The 18,286-nt window shown below is 36.3% G+C and overlaps 1 protein-coding gene across 2 annotated transcripts in view; it reads left to right on the forward strand.

Moving 5' to 3' along the window:
• LOC120074826 overlaps nt 1-18,286 on the forward strand; it is a 112,034-nt gene that overhangs the window by 67,298 nt on the left and 26,450 nt on the right. For both annotated transcript variants that reach the window (XM_039028028.1, XM_039028029.1), the window contains exons 36-40: nt 3,845-3,948; nt 14,543-14,838; nt 15,003-15,087; nt 16,531-17,229; nt 17,368-17,686. In XM_039028028.1, the coding sequence (XP_038883956.1) occupies nt 3,845-3,948; nt 14,543-14,838; nt 15,003-15,087; nt 16,531-17,229; nt 17,368-17,686 (1,503 nt within the window). The remainder of the gene's footprint in view (nt 1-3,844; nt 3,949-14,542; nt 14,839-15,002; nt 15,088-16,530; nt 17,230-17,367; nt 17,687-18,286) is intronic.

An 18,286-nucleotide genomic window follows, 5' to 3' on the forward strand; every position in this document is an offset into this window, starting at 1 on the left:
CTGTTTACAGAGAAAGCACATGGAAGGAGACAAGCAACTTGGAGACAGCTTGTGTTGCATAATTGAGGAGACGTTTAGAAGACCAAAGACAATTATCCACACAGGAATGGTGACACATCTTGGACAATTTGACTTCTGATGTGAGCAATTATGTGCAAGCGAATGTGATCAAGTTATAATATATTAAAATGGCTTAAGAGGCCAAGTATCGTCCTCAGGGATCAAACAAATAGTTATTACTTATCTATTTAGAAATGTGTCGATTTTATCTAGGGAATTGGAAAGTTGATTTGAATTATTTTTGATTTAATTGCAATGAAACAAAATAGCAAGACATACTAATGTAATTTTGGAATAAAAGAGTGTTCTAAGGTATCGATTTCATTAAATACTTCATGGAACAATACTTAGGTTAATCATGGATATAAGCAATAATGAAAAAGGAGGAAGAAGAACACAATGTTTACGTGGAAAACCCTAAAACAGGGAGAAAAAACCACGATACTAGAATACTCTTTATTATTCTTTTCTATATCACATACACAAAAGGGCACCAACATAAATAGATATGTAGGAAACCTTAATACAGACAAGGGCAAGATGAAATTACTAAAACACCCTTAGGGTTCAAAGGTGAAGGCCCTTTTACTTTCAACCCTGCCCCTCAAGTTGGGGCATAGATGTCAATAAGACCCAACTTACTGACACAAAAATTAAAGCTTTGCCTGAGAAGTCCTTTTGTGAGAATGTCTGCGACCTGTTGACCAGAAGGGATGTAAGGAATACAAATACTACCATTGTCCAGTCTTTCTTTAATAAAGTGTCTATTGATCCCCATGTGTTTTTTTCTATTATGTTAAACCAGATTATTTGCTATGCTTATCGCAACTTTGTTGTCATAATAGAGCTTCATCGGTTGATCGCTATCCTGACACAAATCTTACAGAACTTTCTTTAACCAGATTTCTTCACATATTCCCAGACTCATAGCCCTATATTCTGCTTCAGTACTGCTTCTAGCAACCACCCCTTGTTTCTTACTTCTCCAAGTGACAAGATTTCCCCACACAAAGGTACAGTACCCAGATGTTGACTTTCTGTCTACAACAGAGCCTGCCTAGTCAGAGTCAGTATAGGCTTCAATATCTCGTTTTTCAGTTTTCCTGAATATCAAACCTTTACCAGGAGTAGTTTTCTAATATCTCAGGATGCGTTCTACAGCCTTCATATGATCTTCGTAAGGTGCTTGCATAAATTGACTAACCACACTGACGACGTAGGATATGTCTGGTCTAGTATGAGATAAGTAAATTAATTTCCCTACTAAACATCGATATCTCTCTTTATTAACAGGAGTCCTGTCAATAGACTCACCAAGCTTAGCATTGAATTCTATGGGAGTATCAATGGGTTTACATCCAGTCATACCTATTTTTCTTAACAAATCACGCGTATATTTCCGTTGCGAGATGGAAATTCCCTCTTTCGACTGTGCTACTTCCATTCCTTGGAAGTACCTTAATCTCTCAACGTCTTTAAAATCTCAAACTCCTCATTCATTTTCTTTTTTAGCCTGTCAATCTCAGTAGCATCATCTTCGGATAACATAATATCATCCACGTATACAATGAAAACAACAATCTTCCTTGATATTGACCTTTTTTGTGAACAAGTGTGATCAGAGTGTCCCTGAGTATAACCTTGAGACTTAACAAAGGTAGTGAACCTGTTGAACCATGCTTTTGGAGACTGTTTTAACCCGTATAACTTACACACTTGGTGATCAAACTGAGCTTCAACACCTGGAGGAGGACTTATGTAGACGTCCGCTTCTAACTCACCATTGAGAAATGCATTTTTCACATCTAGTTGATGGAGAGGCTAGTCTTTGTTCACAGCCACAGAGAGAAGAACCTGAACTGTGGTTAGTTTTGCTACGGGAGAGAAAGTATTTGAGTAGTTTATTCCAAGGTCAAACACTTTAGCAACTAACCTGGCCGTGTACCTATCAAGAGTCCTATCAGACTTATACTTTATGGTGAACACCCACTTGTATCCAATTGTCTTGTGCTCGTTACGAAGAGACACACAATCCTAAGTATTGTTTTTCTCAAGAGCCTTCATCTCTTCCATAACTGTAGTTTTCCATTAAGGGATTTCCATTGCTACTTGTATATTGTTTGGTATCGTTACTGTATCTAGGCTCGTAGTAAGAGCTCGGAACTCAGGTGAAAGATTACCATAAGATAGATAACTCCTCATGGGGTAAGACCTAGTACCTTTCCTTAAGGCAATAGGAAGATCAAGGGAGGCATCCCTGCCTTTTACTTCGTCCGATCTTTCATTAGTAATTCCACATTCAGTCTCTAGCTGTAGAGTTTCACCTTCTGGTCCCTTTTCCACTAACTCATCCTTACCTGTAACAGTATCACTATCTGGAATTGTTGCCTCGATTCGTTTATTCTCAACCATATCAACATCGCACACAACTTTCTTGGTACAACCATCAGTACTGTCATTAGTTTTGCCATCCTCTCCCACAGTACACATATCATTCTTAGCACAAACATCAATATTATCAGAGACAGGAGTATGAGTACTACTATCATTCTCAACACAGATATCGAGATCATTAGTGATAGAAGTATGAGTACCTTGAGCTAATGCTGGGTCGGACTCATGGACCGTAACCAGAGAAACAACATGTGGCACGATTTCCTTCTTGAGATTTTTCCTATAGTATGTTATCCATGGGACCTGTTTGGTGGGTAAGACAGTGTCGTTAATATTGAAGATACAAAAGAGATCGAAGATGTGGACCAATTAGTCTCTTCACCAGAACTCTCCCCCTGAAGATGACTAATGAGAAAGAAGGGTATATCCTCAAGAAAGGTGACATCCATTGAAACAAAATACTTTCGAGATGATGGGTGATAACACTTATATCGGCGTTGATGGAGAGGATAGCTGACAAAGACACATTTCTGAGCACGAGGAGTAAATTTGGTACGGTTGGGACCATGAGTGTAGACAAAAGCAATACACCCAAACACTCGGAGAGGAACATTGAAAATAAGGCGGGTGGTTTGATATGACTCCTTGAAACACTCAAGAGGAATGTGGAATTTAAGAACGCAGGAAGGCATTTGGTTAATTAGATGTGTTGCAGTTAAGACAACATCCCCCCATAAATACGACGGAAGAGAGGTGGACAACATGAGGGACCGAGCAACCTCAACCAGGTGGCGATTTTTCCGTTTAACCACCCCATTTTGTTGAGGAGTATACGCACAAGAGCTTTGGTGAATGATCCTTTAGCCGCCAAAAAATCACGAAGGGTATTGTTGATGAACTCCCGCCCGTTATCACTTCTAAGGATAGAAATTTTTGTGTTAAACTGAGTTCCACGGTGGTATATAACTGTTGGAACAGAGATGATACTTCCGACTTATCAGTGAGAAGGAAAACCTATGTAAGCCGAATGTGATCATCAATAAAGGTCACGAACCAACATTTGCCCGTAGAGGTGGTAACAGAGGAGGGACCCCAAGCATCACTATGGACAAGGGAAAAAGGCTTAGATGGTTTGTCAGGTTGAGATCGAAACGAGACCCTAGCACAAATACACACATCATAAGACAAGGATGAGACATTATATTCTCTATAATATTGAATGAGGTACTCGATAATGCAGTTATGAATTGCAACTTTGCTCCTTGAAGGTTTATCTTGCTTCAAAGTTTTCCCTCTAATTGTTATTACAAATGCACTTTCTTTAGTTGTCCTTTTAATTCTATTTTCCTTAATTGTGTATATATATTTATGTGGATTACTTGATCATCAGGTGGTTTCTCCCGAATTTACATTCTATGATGGTACTAAATCTTCTTTAGATGACTTGTCATATGGCGAGAAGCTTCTTCGAGCAAAGTTGGATATAAGTTTCATGTAAGAGCATCAAATTTCTTTTTTATGTGCATCTTTGCCTTTAGCATTCTACATTTTCTTGATAAATATTTGCATGTCCATCAGAATAGCTCTAGAAATACTAAATGAATAAAAGGCCTATACTTATGTTTGATGGTATCAATAAGTGGCTGCTTGAGGTGTTGGTTCGGAATCAGGAACCTTGGGGTTCTTAACTCATGGGGTTGATTGGTTGGAATAAAATTTTTTGGAGTTTTTGAAGCCTGTGTTTTGGGTATAGGGTTAGGTATGTCTAAGGTTGGTTAGGGTTTATTTTTCCTTTTTCTTTTTAATTATTTAAGCTGTTCTTTTTAATCTCCATTTTTTATGACCTAATAATTTATTTTGAATTGCATATCAAGGTTTTGATCAATTTCGTATGAAGTAATTGTCACAACCATATTCAAATTAGAATTGTACCATGTGTATTCTGGTAAAAAGTAAAGCAACATTATCATGCACTTAAATCGTGAGCCATGCATTTTTTTTTCAAGTAATTTTAGAATTTAGTTTGAAAATAGTTCATACATGGTTCATTTCACCATGTCTAAAATTTAGGGAATTTGTATTTAACAAAAAGTTCAAACATTGAGAAATGAACTATATTTTTATTTCAAGGAGGTTTTAAAATTTTCATAAAGTTCAGGGATTTTGAAAGTGTATTGTACAAAGAGATTAGAATTTTCACCAGAAACAGCCGTGCATGATTCACACGTGCCGCCAGTTCAGAATCACTCTATCTCCACGCACCGGCGTGTGAGAGTGCGTGAGGCTGTCTTCTTTACTTTCGTTGGTTGGGTTCGTCTCGGGTTAGCTCTTTCGGTCCATCTGTGACTTTAGTTATACCATCTACTCGAGTGTGAGGTTGTTTGAAAAATACCCTTTTGTTCTTAGGGTTTGTGACTGTTTTGTTCTAATTTGCGGTTGTTTCATTCTTTGATTTACTTTACTTTCGATTCTGATTTGTTTAATTCTACCCGTGGGATCGTGTGTTGGTTCTTAATGGATGAGATGAATCATATGGTTGTATCCAATGTAGTTCCCTGAGCATTAAAGATAACAGAACATAAGTTAAATGGAGCTAATTACTATGATTGGCGTCGCACTATTCAATTTTATTTACTTAATACTGATATGGATGATCATGTGATTGAGAATCCACCACAAAATGATAAGAAAAAGGCTTGGCTTCGTGATGACGCTCGATTTTATCTTCAGATTAAGAATTCCATTGAGAGTGAGGTTGTTGGTTTGGTAGATCATTGTAATTATGTTAAGGAACTCTTAGAGTTCTTAGAATTTGTGTACTCGGGAAAAGAACACATCCATTGAATGTTTGAAGTTTGTATGCAATTCTTTTGAGCCGAACAGAAAGCAGAATTTGTTACAAGCTACTTTATGAGGCTTAAAAAGATGGCTGTCGAACTTGCCTTATTGTTACCTTTTAGCCCAAATGTCAAAGTTCAACAAGCCCAGCGAGAAAAGATGACTGTTATGATATTTCTGAATGGACTTTCACCTGAATTTGAAATGGCTAAAACACAGATTCTTTCTGATTCTAAGATTCCATCGTTAAAGGAGGCCTTTAGTCATGTTCTTCGTATTGAGAGCTCTCAATCTGGTTCGTCTGTTTCTCATCCTAGTAATGCTTTTATAAGTAAGAATAATAACTCGCGGGTTACTCCATGGATGACCAACAATTTTCAGAAGCCTAGTTATGATAATCGAAAATCAGATTCTCAGGAGATTGTTTGTCACTATTGTTGTAAGTTAGGACATCTAAAACATGATTATCGAAAGTTGTTGTACAAGGCTCAACGATCTCAACATGCTCAAATAGCTTCCACCAGTGATATGGCCGGAAAGTCTGTTACCATTCTCTACTGACGATTTTGCTAAATTTCAAGTATTTTAGGAATCCTTGCAGGCATCTTCTTCATCAAACCCTACTGCCACCATTACTGAAATAGGTAATTCAAAATGTCTTCTTACATCATCTACCAAGTGGGTCATAGACTCAGGTGCCACCGCTCATATGACAGGTAATTCTAACTTATTTTCTACACCTTTGTCCCTTGCCGACAGATGGATCTGCTTCCTCTGTTCTTGGATCCGGCACCATTCCTCTCACCCTATCTCTTTCTTTATCCTCTGTATTACATTTGCCTCAATTGTCTTTTAATTTAATTTCTATTAGCCAGCTTACACGAACCTTAATTGTTGTGTCTTGTTTTTTTTATTGGTTATTGCTTGTTTTAGGATCGTATGACAAAGAAGATTATTGGTAGAGGACATGAGTCGGGGGGCTTTTACATTTTTTTACCACCAGATACCAAAAGTTGTAGCTTGCTTTGGCGTTACATCCCCGTTTACAGTTCACTGTTGTCTGGGTCATCCTTCTTTGTCCGTGTTGAAGAAAATTTATCCTGAATTTTGTTTTTTGTCATCTTTGAATTGTGATTCGTGTCAGTTTGCTAAATTTCATCTTCTTAGTTCTAGTCCTAGAGTCCATAAACGAACCAACACTCCATTTGAGTTTGTTCATTATGATATTTAGGGTCCTTGTTCAGTTGTGTCTCAAACAGGTTTTGTTACTTTGTTACTTTTGTTGACGTTTATTCTCGTGTGACTTGGTTATATTTAATGAAAAATCGTTTTAAGTTATTGTCTCATTTTTGTGCTTTTCATGCTGAAATTCGAAATCAATTTAATGTCTTTCTCAAAACCTTGCGCACTGATATTGCTGGTGAATATTTCTCTCATGTACTTGGATCTTACTTATGTGATCATGGCATCATTCATCAATCCTCTTGCACAGACAATCCATCTCAAATTGGAGTTATTGAAAGAAAGAACAGACACCTCCTTGAAACAGCCCGCGCTTTATCCTTTCAAATGCATCTTCCAAAGCAATTTTGGGTTGATGTGGTGACACTCCTTACTTCTTGATTAATAGAATGCCTTCCTCTATCCTTAATGGAGAGATTCCTTATTATACACTTTTTCCTACGAAATCTTTGTTTCTTATTGCCCCTAAGATCTTTGGTTATGTTTGTTTTGTTCGGGATATTCGTCCATATCGTACTAAATTAGATCCAAAATCTTTGAAATGCATTTTCTTAGGCTGTTTGCATGTTCAAAAGGGTTATCGTCGTTATTGTCCTACTCTAATAGGTATCGTGTCTCTCACGCTATTACGTTTTTTGAAGATATACCTTTTAGTCCCTCATTGTCCAGTTGTTGTAAAAGAGAGGAGGATGATTTTTTTTATCTATGAGATTACCTCTTCCACATGATCTCCTACTCAACCTTCTTCTGTGTCTCTTCCTTCTCACCCACTGGTCACTTGAGCTTACTCCAGGCGTCCTCCACAACCACCTTCAGCACGTCTTACACCGATGGCTTATTCGACATCTGATCCGGAATCGAGTGATGATCTACCCATTGCCCTTTGAATAGGTAAATGCACTTGTACTTACCCTATTTCTTCGTTTGTTTCGTATAACCGGTTGTCTTCCCCCACTTATTTCTTTATTACATCTCTTGATTCTATCTCCATTCCTCACTCTGTTTATGAAGCTTTATTTCATTTTGGATAGCATAGTGCAATGATTGAGATGTCTGCATTGGATGAGAATGGTACCTGGGATTTAGTCTCGCGTTTGGCAAGGAAGAAGGCTATTGGATGTAAATAGGTGTTTGATATAAAAGTCAATCCTGACGGAATAGTGGCTTGCTTGAAAGCTCGTCTTGTTGCCAAAAGCTATGCTTAAATCTATGAAATTGATTATTCTGATACATTTTTTCTTGTTGCTAAATTAGCTTCTATTCAACTATTTCTATCCATGGCTGTTACTCATAATTGGCCTTTGCATCACCATGACATTAAGAATGCTTTTCTGCATGGTGATCTTCAGGAGGAAGTTCACATGGAGCAACCACCTGAGTTTGTTGCTTAGGGGGAGAGTGATAAGGTGTATCGTTTTTTAAAATATTTGTATGAACTGAAACAAAGCCCCTGTGCATGGTTTGGTAAGTTTAATCAAGCACTCAAATGTTTTGGTATGAAGAAAAGTGCTTCTGATCATTTTGTATTCTATCGACGATTTGATAATGGTATTACTTTTCTTGTTGTGTATGTTGACGATATCGTTATCACTTTAAATGATATATCAGGTATATCTTCTCTTAAGACTTTTCTTCTAGGTCAATTTCATACTAAAGATTTGAGACAATTGAAGTATTTCTTGGGTATTGAAATAATGAGAAGCAAGAAAGGTATTTATCTGTCACAATGGAAATATGTACTTGATTTGTTGTTTGAGATTGGAAAATTACGAGTCAAACCAGGTTCTGATGATACTGAATTTGCAACTTGCTAGAGAAGGAGAATTATTTAAAGACCCTGAGAGATATAGAAGACTAGTTAGAACATTAAACTATTTAATAGTGACACGACTAGATTTTGCTTATTCTGGGAGTATTGTGAGTCAGTTTACATCTTTTCCTGCAGTGGATCATTGATTTATTGAACTATAGTAGAACAAACTCTATGTTACCAAAAAGCTGCACCTGGACGTGGGATCTTATATAAAGATCATGGTCATACAAGGGTTGAATGTTTTTCAAATGCTAATTGGGCTGGATCTCGAGAGGATAGGAGATCAACCTCTGGATATTTGTGTTTTTGTAGAAGGAAACCTAGTGTCATGGAAAAGTAAGAAATAGAATGTAGTCTCTCGTTCGAGTGTTGAGTCCTAATATAGAGCGAAAAGAGATCCTCAACTGTCAAAAGTATGGTCAGTCTACCTTGTCCTTCGACGTTGAGATCTGGTGCCACGAACCAACCTTCTCTGAGATTGGATAGTGTGGATACATCAACTTTATCTGAAATGGGTTTCATTGTTATTGTTCCAGCTAAATTATGGTGTGATAATCAAACTGCACTTCACATTGCATCAAATCCAGTGTTTCATGAACAAACTAAACATATTGAAGTGTATTGTCACTTTGTTCACGAGAAAATATAAGAAGGGTTAATATCTACAGGATATGTGAAGACTGGAAAATAGTTGGGAGATATATTTAACAAAGCTGTAAATGGAGCAAGAATAAGCTATTTATGCAACAAGTTGGACATGATTGTTTTATTTGCTCCAACTTGAGGGGGTGTGTTATAATCTATTTAATTAATTTGTATAGTTGTCCTTTATTGTAATTTTGTATATCCTAGATTAGGGTTTCTCATTCTCCTATATATATACCTTTTATCTAATTAAATGATGAGAAATTTATTCTCCAAAAGTACAGAGTACAATGGGATATGACTTCAAGCTTAATACAAGCCAGGACTATAGAAAGGCTGTTGATGCCCTCTCAAGGATGCCCTTGAGGGTGCATTTAGCCTGTTTAATCAGCACCTACACTACTCGATGCGGAGATAGTGAAACACCTATGCAATATTCAAGCTAATTTAAGTTAGACATGCAAAGTCATTGTTATGAATTAGTTTCACTGCTCTACGGATATGAATTAAATAGGCATAAGTATAGACTTCTGAAGAATTAATTTACCTGGTAAGGACCAAGGTCGAACCTAGGGATTCTCCAGTCAAATAATCCTAATTAATAATTTCTTTTGATTCAAACAGATTTAGGACTAACATTCATGCAATGGAAGGTTATGACTAAGAACTTTAATTAAAATGTGTGATATTCAGTAATGTAAATGGTGTGTATCAAAATGCAAAGAATGGATGCTAGAGAGAGATGTTATGTGGTGAGAAACAGGGTTGAGATGATAACCATCATACCTTTAAATACACATAAGAGCTTTGGTTCGTATTCTTAACAATAAATACTAAACACAACCTTTCGATGAGAAAGCCACATGCATCATATCTTTATGATGCATGCATGGTTGTTACTTGAGTGAAGGGTTATCTTTATCTCTAAAGATATTACCTACTTTGATTAATGCAATCCACAATCCCTTACCTGTCTTTTCTACTTGATTCAATTGGCTAAACGGAACCAAGTTTAAGAAATATGCATTCATAAATCAAACCGAATGTCACCCAAAATATATTTGTCGGAATGATGATATGTTCACCTCAACCCATGTTGGGTTTAGCTATTCATAAAGAAAGAAGAAAGTAGAGCGGAGGAAGAGAGTATGACAAAGATAATAATGATATAACGATGAAATGAAGAATAGAAACTACAAGAATGTTTGTATAACATGTAGAGAAGAAGATAAATGATAAATGAAGGATGGAGTTGCGATTGCCAAGCTTTTCACCGTGGATTAGTAGTTTCTTACTTCCCTTCGACTACCTTAGCTCCTTGCTTGTTAGCCAATGGATGAATGTTGATGTGGAACGCCTCTGGAAATCACCCTCTCCTTTCGTTGTGTGTAATTTTCTCTCATTTTGGGCATCAATTTATAGGCGAAAGGAGGACATTCTCTGCCAATCTGATAGCATGGCAGGCACGACAAGCTTCCTTTTTCACATGGCACTGATTTGTTGTTGGTGGTCCCTCGTGCGTTGCTTGTTCACCGTATAGTTTGCTTCTGCATGGTTACTTTGACACAGGGAAGCTGAATCCTTTACAGATGTATATCCCCCATAAACATCTACTGGATCAAGAAGAGTTCTTCACACATATCACGATTCGGTCTTGGGCTCATTCCAATTTTCTTTGAACATAGAAGCGATTGATGAGTGAATTATATTGGCACGGCATGAAAGGCATGGTTAAACAATATGTGGAAGAATGTGAGATTTTTGTCAAACGAATATGTAAAACTCTTAGGTTTGAGAAAGAATATGAATACTCTATTCATTCACCAAAGATATGAATATATACAAGTGTACAAAGCATAGAAAAGAAAAATATCACAAAATATTTACAAGAATGGAAAACCCTAACTATAGAATTATAACGCTCCCCCTCAAATTTGAGCATATATGTTAATCATGCCCAACTTGCTACATAGATAATCTATATGTCTTTCGTCCAATGCTTTCGTGAAGATATCTCCTAATTGTTCTCCAGTCTTCACATATCTTGTAGATACCAACCCTTGTTGAATTTTCTCACATACAAAATGGCAATCAACTTTCAATATGTTTAGTCCTTTCATGAAATACTGGATTAGATGCAATATGAAGTGCTGCTTGATTATCACACACAACTTTGTCGGTGTGGTGATTTCAAATCCCAACTCAACAAGAAGAGTTCATATATCCAAATCAATTCACACACAGATTGTGCCATTGCTCTATATTCTGATTCTGCACTTGAACGTGACACCACATTTTGCTTCTTACTCTTCAAAGAAATCAAATTACCACCAACAAAAAACACAATACCCTGAGGTTGATCTTCTATTTTCTTTAGATCCTGCCCAATCGGCGTCTGAGAAAACATTCAATATTAGTATGACCATAATCCTTATATAATAACCACACCCGGGAGCAGCCTTCAAATAACAAAGAATCTGTTCCAATGCAGCCCAATGATCAACTGTAGGGCATGACATGTACTGACTCACAATACTTACTGAATAGGCTATGTCAGGTCGAGTCACTGTAAGATAATTAAGTTTTCCCACTAACCTCCTATATCTTTCAGGATCTTTTAGCAATTCTCCATCTTTTGTGAGTTGTAAGTTGGGCATCATTGGGATCTACATGGCTTAGCCCCAGCGTTCTTGTTTCAGTCAACAATCTTTGTGATAATAGAATTCTTTTCTTGCTTCTTATTACCTCAATTCCTAAGAAGTATTTCAACATGCCCAAATCTTTTGTATAGGATTGACTATGAAGAAAAGTCTTTAGAGACTGGATACCTAAAGCATCATCACCAGTAATCACAATATCATCCACATATACGACTAACAAGATGACACCACCCTCAGATCTCTTAAAAAAGACTGAAATGATTTGACCTGCTCTTTCGCATTCCAAAGCTTTCAATCACCTGACTAAATTTACCAAACCAAGCTCGTGGGCTCTACTTTAATCCATACAAGGATTTACAAAGGCAACACACCGTTCCATTTTCCCCTTGAGCAACAAACCCTGGTGGTTGCTCCATATACACCTCTTCTTGAAGATCACTATGAAGAAATGCATTTTTAATATCAAGCTGATGTAAAGGCCAATGATTGATTGAAACTAATGAAATAAACAACCTCACAGATGTCATTTTTGCTACAGGAGAAAAAGTATCAGCATAGTCAACGCCATAAGTTTGTGCGTCGCCTTTCGCTACAAGGCGCGCTTTTAACCGAGCAACAGAACCATCAGGATTGACTTTAACTGCAAACGCCCATTTGCAACCGATAACTTTGTTTCTTGTAGGGAGAGAAACTAAATCCGAAGTACAATTATCATCTAAGGCAGTCATCTCCTCCACCATTGCGGCATACCAACCAAGATGAAACAAAGCCTCAAGAACAATTTTAGGGATGGATACAGACTCTAAGGATGCAATGAATGAACATGTGGAAGGCGACAAATGGTTATATGAAACAAAAGAGGAAATAGGATAAGCACATGTACGTTTACCTTTACGAAGAGCAATAGGAAGATCATCACCCGTTTCTAGATCCAATGACGAAGAAGACTCTGGTACAGGGCATGGAATTGGAGGAGGTTGTCGTCGAGTATAGACTTTAACGATGGGAGGAAGAGTAGAGGTAGCCACAGGTAGAGATGAATCAGGAAGAGGATCGGAAGGAGAAATAACTGTGTAGACAAGGAAATCATCCTCTAATTCCTTATGCTTCCCTTGACTCTTATTCGAAGAGAAAGACGGTGATGAAAAAATGGGGTATGTTCAAAAAACGTGATATCAGGAGAGACTATATATTTATTTAGACTAGAACAATAACACCGATACCCCTTTTGGACACGGGAATAACCAAGGAAAATACATTTTAAAGACTTTGGATCCAGCTTGGACCTTACCAAATCCTGGAGTGCATAGAGCAATTTTCCTATAAGTTAGCGTTGCCTGCTAATCATCCGTTCATCCAGTCTTCCATACCTCACAATTGAAACAAGCTTAGGGCAGTACCACCACCACCACTGTCGAATCCGAACCTCTACAACTTAGTGATGATTTTGAATGGCAAGCTGTTTCGGAAGAAATATTCGCATATCATTTCAATGACACACGACGAAGGAATAGGTACTTGTTGGTCCAATGGAGGGTCTGCTCGAACACGAGGCTACTTGGGAGAGTATCAATCAATTCAGAGAGAAATTTCCATCATTCTCCCTTGGGGACAAGGAAGCAGACATCCTTGGGGGTGTTGTTAGGCCCCCACTCATTAATACCTATGCTAAGAGAGGTAGATGGGGGTAATTCACCCCATTAGTTGGCTGTACAGTTAGTTATATAAGTAGGTGTGTATCCGCATATTTTGGGGGATGTGATATATGTATTAGTTGGTGATAATCCACAGCAAGAAGAGCTCCACCCTCTCAAATAGGTGTGAACCTTGTATTGCATGATCTTACTAATATATTGTGACTCGTTGGAGGAGTCCTTACAGTGTCATAAGTTAAAGTAGTTAATGAGAAAAACAATTACATGGTTCATGGAAAAACGAAACTAGAACATAGAATTACATTGAGAGCAGAATTTACATAATGTATGTAATTTTCATTTGATTAAATTTAAAAACTGCATTCTATATGTTATTTTAAAATGACTAAATAGAAAAAAAAAAGGGGGGGAAAAAAAAGAAAGAAAGAAAGATAACAAACTAAGTTCAAAATTGATATCATACATATAATTTAGGTTTTTTGGATATATCTAATTTAAAAACTAAATATTTTCGTTACTATAGCTAATTTAAAATTAAATATTACTCATTTTATTTTAATAAATTCAAAATAAAATACCATTAATTTTTGGTACATCGAATATGTTAATTTGAAATACGATATATAGTTAGATGTTAATATATTAACTTAAAATTAAATCTTATATTTTAAATGGTGTTTTGCAAGCATGGTAAATTTAACCATATCATTACTTTATTTATTTATTTATTATTATTATTATTTTTTTTTTTTGCGCATACACGATGGTTTTGTTAATTATTTTAGTTTTTATATTCTCTCCCTCTCCATCTTTATATTTTCTTTTTCTTCGTCTTTTTTCTTGATTGGGGGAGGGGGAGATTAAAGGTGTTGATAACCTGCCATTTTTCAGCTTAGTGAACAGTTCCAGTCAATTTTTGGTCACTGGTTTAAGAAGCCGTATCTTCATTATACGTCCCCTTACTGAAGAAATCAGAAGATATTTCTCTGTTGGTGACTATTGTTACCGAGATTAGTTGATTGTATTAGTATTTACGTTCTCTCCCCCTCCATCTCTGTATTTTCTTTTCAGTGTCTTTTTATTTTCCCTTTTGATTCATAGATGTTGATAACCTTCTATTTTCAGCTTAATGGACAGTTCCTGTCTCTTTTTGGTGACTGGTTTAAGAAGTCATATCTTCATCATATGTTCTCTTCCGGAAGAAATTGAAGTTTTTATCCTTGTATTATGAATAGGTATGCATCAAAGGAAAATGATACTTGGATTCGTGCCCTTGTGAAGGATTTCACCATTGAGGCTGGTTCAGGACTTGTTATTCTTGATCCAGTTGATGTTTCTGGGGGATATACATCTGTAAAGGACAAAACCAATATGTCTCTTGTAACAACTGATATCTGCTTCCATCTCTCATTGAGTGCCATTTCCCTCATACTTAACCTGCAAAGTCAAGCTGTTGAAGCAATGATGTTTGGAAATGCTGCACCTCTTGTTGCCTGTACCAATTTTGATAAGCTCTGGGTGTCCCCAAGAGGTTCTTAATTTAACTGGAATACTTAAATTAAAATTTGTTTTGAAGCTAACTTTACTCACTAGTAACCATTTAGTATCGAAAGATTCTGGCTGGTTATCTGATTCTTTTAACCTAATGAATTGGTTACTCCACTCATTCTTGCAACTGTTGGTTTTTCCATGCAGCAAATGGGTCCTCTCATAACCTTACCTTCTGGCGGCCTCGAGCTCCATCAAATTATGTTATATTAGGAGATTGTGTGACTTCACGGTAAGTCTTCTAGCCTTCATATGTTTTTAGTTGCTGAAGTTTTGCTATCTGCTTGTGCATGTATGTTTTCATTCTGATTATATATATCGTGCTCATAATGTTGTTACTTTACATAGTATCAGAGAAGGGGATTATATTTTTGAACCCTTGTAAAGTAATTTTCTTTCCAACTAATATTGATTTTCACTTATTGGGACTTCTAAAAATTTCTAAGCCTACAAGTGAGGGGGAGTGTTAAAGTGTTAATATAATTAAATTTACTATTAAGCCATCAGGTTGAATGGTGATTTAACACTGACACAAAAATTACCTTAAGGAGGTGAGATATTTGATGGGTGAAAGTTTCAAAATTAAGTTACCATCAATTTTGGTGAAAATTATCACCCCTTCGATGCTCTCCACTTGGTAAGCAGCCTTGATCACGTCCGTCCCCAAACAAATAGAGAGTGTCTAAAGGGTGAGAATTTTCATCGCTAACGGAGTTTGCTTCATCAGAAAAGATTCCATGAACATGAATCAAAGCATTGAGCCAACAATCTTGAGGTGGTTCTCACTACAGTTTGAACTCCAGAACTTCTTTTCTTTGATGGTCAATATTAACTTCCGATGGTATAAAACCACCAAATTTTGCTTTAGTTCTATGGCATGCTTACAAACATCAAATAATTTTTTCCCCATAATATCAATGTTAAATTGTTTAGCTTAATATATCCCTTGTAGTTAAGAACATCTGCTTTACCATATTTTTTAATGCATCATTTCTCAAATCTTAGCTTATTTCTTCTCAATGTCATTGCTAGAAACCATTTGTTTTAAATATTATTGTAGTTAAATGCTTCCCAAAAACGGTTACTCACTATTGAGTAGAGTTAATTTCTGTGGAATGGCATCTAGAAAGAGGAAAAATCCATATTTTACAGCTTCTTGGGTCATTTAGCGAAAGAAATACAGGATATTTGAGAACAAAGTTGAAGATGATGGAGTCTACTGGCATGAATATTTTACTTATCGTTAGTGGGAGAATGTTCATCATTCCTTAGTTAAAATGTAGGTGAAAAGATGCTTTATCTTCATGTTGATTTTTTATATTTTCCTAGATAATTGTTTCCTGGGCTGTTTCAAATATAGAAAAATGAACTAAAATATTTACACATAATAGCAAAATATCACAGTCTATCTGTGATAGACCACGATAGACAGCGATAGACTACTATCTGTGTTTGATTACATGTAGTTATTTTTAGCAGTTTTGTCTTTTAAAATAATTTCCCTTGTTTCCTATTACATATTAGATAGGATCTTCATTATTCATTGTAAGTGCTTTATTCTTGAAGTGATCTATACAAGCTTTGATAACTTCTTTTTTTTTAGAAAAAAAAAGTTAAAATTTTTTATTGATAGAATGAGAAGAGGCTAATGCAGTTTTGCTTTTATATGTATCAGGCCAATTCCTCCCTCACAGGCAGTAATGGCTGTTAGTAATACATATGGACGTGTGCGGAAACCAACTGGTTTCCATATGATTGGTGTATTCTCCAGGATTCAAGGATTTGAATTTGATGAGAAATCTGATATTGATTGTTCCATTTGGATGCCTGTTCCACCTCTTGGATACACAGCAGTGGGTTGTGTTGTACATGTTGGAAATCAGCCACCACCAACCTATGTCGTTTATTGCATACGTTCTGACCTTGTCTCTTCGACAACTTATTCAGAATGTCTACTTAATTCTCCGTCAAATTCTTGGTATGGATCTGGGTATAGCATCTGGCGTATGGACAATGTTATTGGATCATTTATTGGCCATGCTTCAACTGACTGCCCAGAGAAAGACCATGCTTGTGATTTGAATCATCTTCTTAAGTGGAATTCAAATCCTGATTACACTTCCTCTAAGGAACCTTCTTCAAATACTGCTTCTGATCATGACACTTTAAGTCATCATTCAATCCCCCAGGGTGCAACTTCATCAGGATGGGACATTCTAAGAACTATTTCAAAAGCAACTAATTGTTATCTGTCAACTCCCAACTTTGAGAGAATATGGTGGGACAAGGGTAGTGAAGTCCGTTGTCCAGTTTCGATATGGAGACCTTTGGCACGCCCCGGTTATGCTATATTAGGAGACTTCATAACTGAAGGGTTAGACCTTTCCATAAATTAATTATTTTTTTCATTCACATTAATTCCATTTCTTGAATTACATATTTTTCTTGTTTCATAGTCATTACACATTTTTATGAGCTTTTGTAAATCTTTTTCATCAACTCATCCTTTCAGCTTAGAACCACCAGCTCTAGGGATACTGTTCAAAGCTGACAATGCTGAAATTTCGGCAAAACCTCTCCAATTCACTAAAGTTGCTCACATTTTTGGGAAAGGATTTGATGAAGCTTTCTTCTGGTACCCCATTGCTCCTCCTGGTTATGCTTCCTTCGGATGTGTTGTTTCAAGAACAGATGAAGCTCCTCGTCTTGATTCTATTTGCTGTCCAAGAATGGATCTTGTTAGTCAGGCCAATATTTTTGAGATGCCCATTTCAAGATCTTCAACTTCAAGGGGATCTCAGTGCTGGAGCATTTGGAAAGTTTCAAATCAGGTTGATATAGATCTCTGATCTATGGTTTTCATTCCAAACAGGTGGTTTCGTATTGTGTGGAGTTAAAAAATAATTGGTTGAATTATAAAATTTAGTCCCTACACTTTCAACTTTGTGTCTAGTAGTACTCTGAATGTTAAAAAGAACTTTCAATTTTGTTCTAATAGATCCCTAAACTTGAAAAGTTCTAATAGGTTCCTCACATTTTTAATGTTATGATTAGGGCCTGACAAAATCTTTAAAAAAATTTAGTCTAGTAAATTATAGAATTTGTAATTTTTCGAGAAGGTTGGATAGGTCAATAATTTATTACCATATATAAAATTCAATATTCAATGACCTATTAGATAGAAAATTGAGTGTTAACCGATTAGATATTTGTTCAGTTTAGAGACTTATTAGACACAAAATTGAAAGTTTAAAGACCTATTAGACCATTTTATAATTAATAGATCGATCAAATAGACGCAAATAGACGCAAATGTGAAAGATTCAGGACTAAACTTTTATTCAACCAAACTACTATTAGTAGTAAAGAACAACCTTTAATTGTTCCCTTAAACTAGAAGTGTACTTTCTAATCAGTTTATTTACTATTTT

Source organism: Benincasa hispida, chromosome 1, assembly GCF_009727055.1.
Source record: "Benincasa hispida cultivar B227 chromosome 1, ASM972705v1, whole genome shotgun sequence".
NCBI lineage: Eukaryota > Viridiplantae > Streptophyta > Magnoliopsida > Cucurbitales > Cucurbitaceae > Benincasa > Benincasa hispida.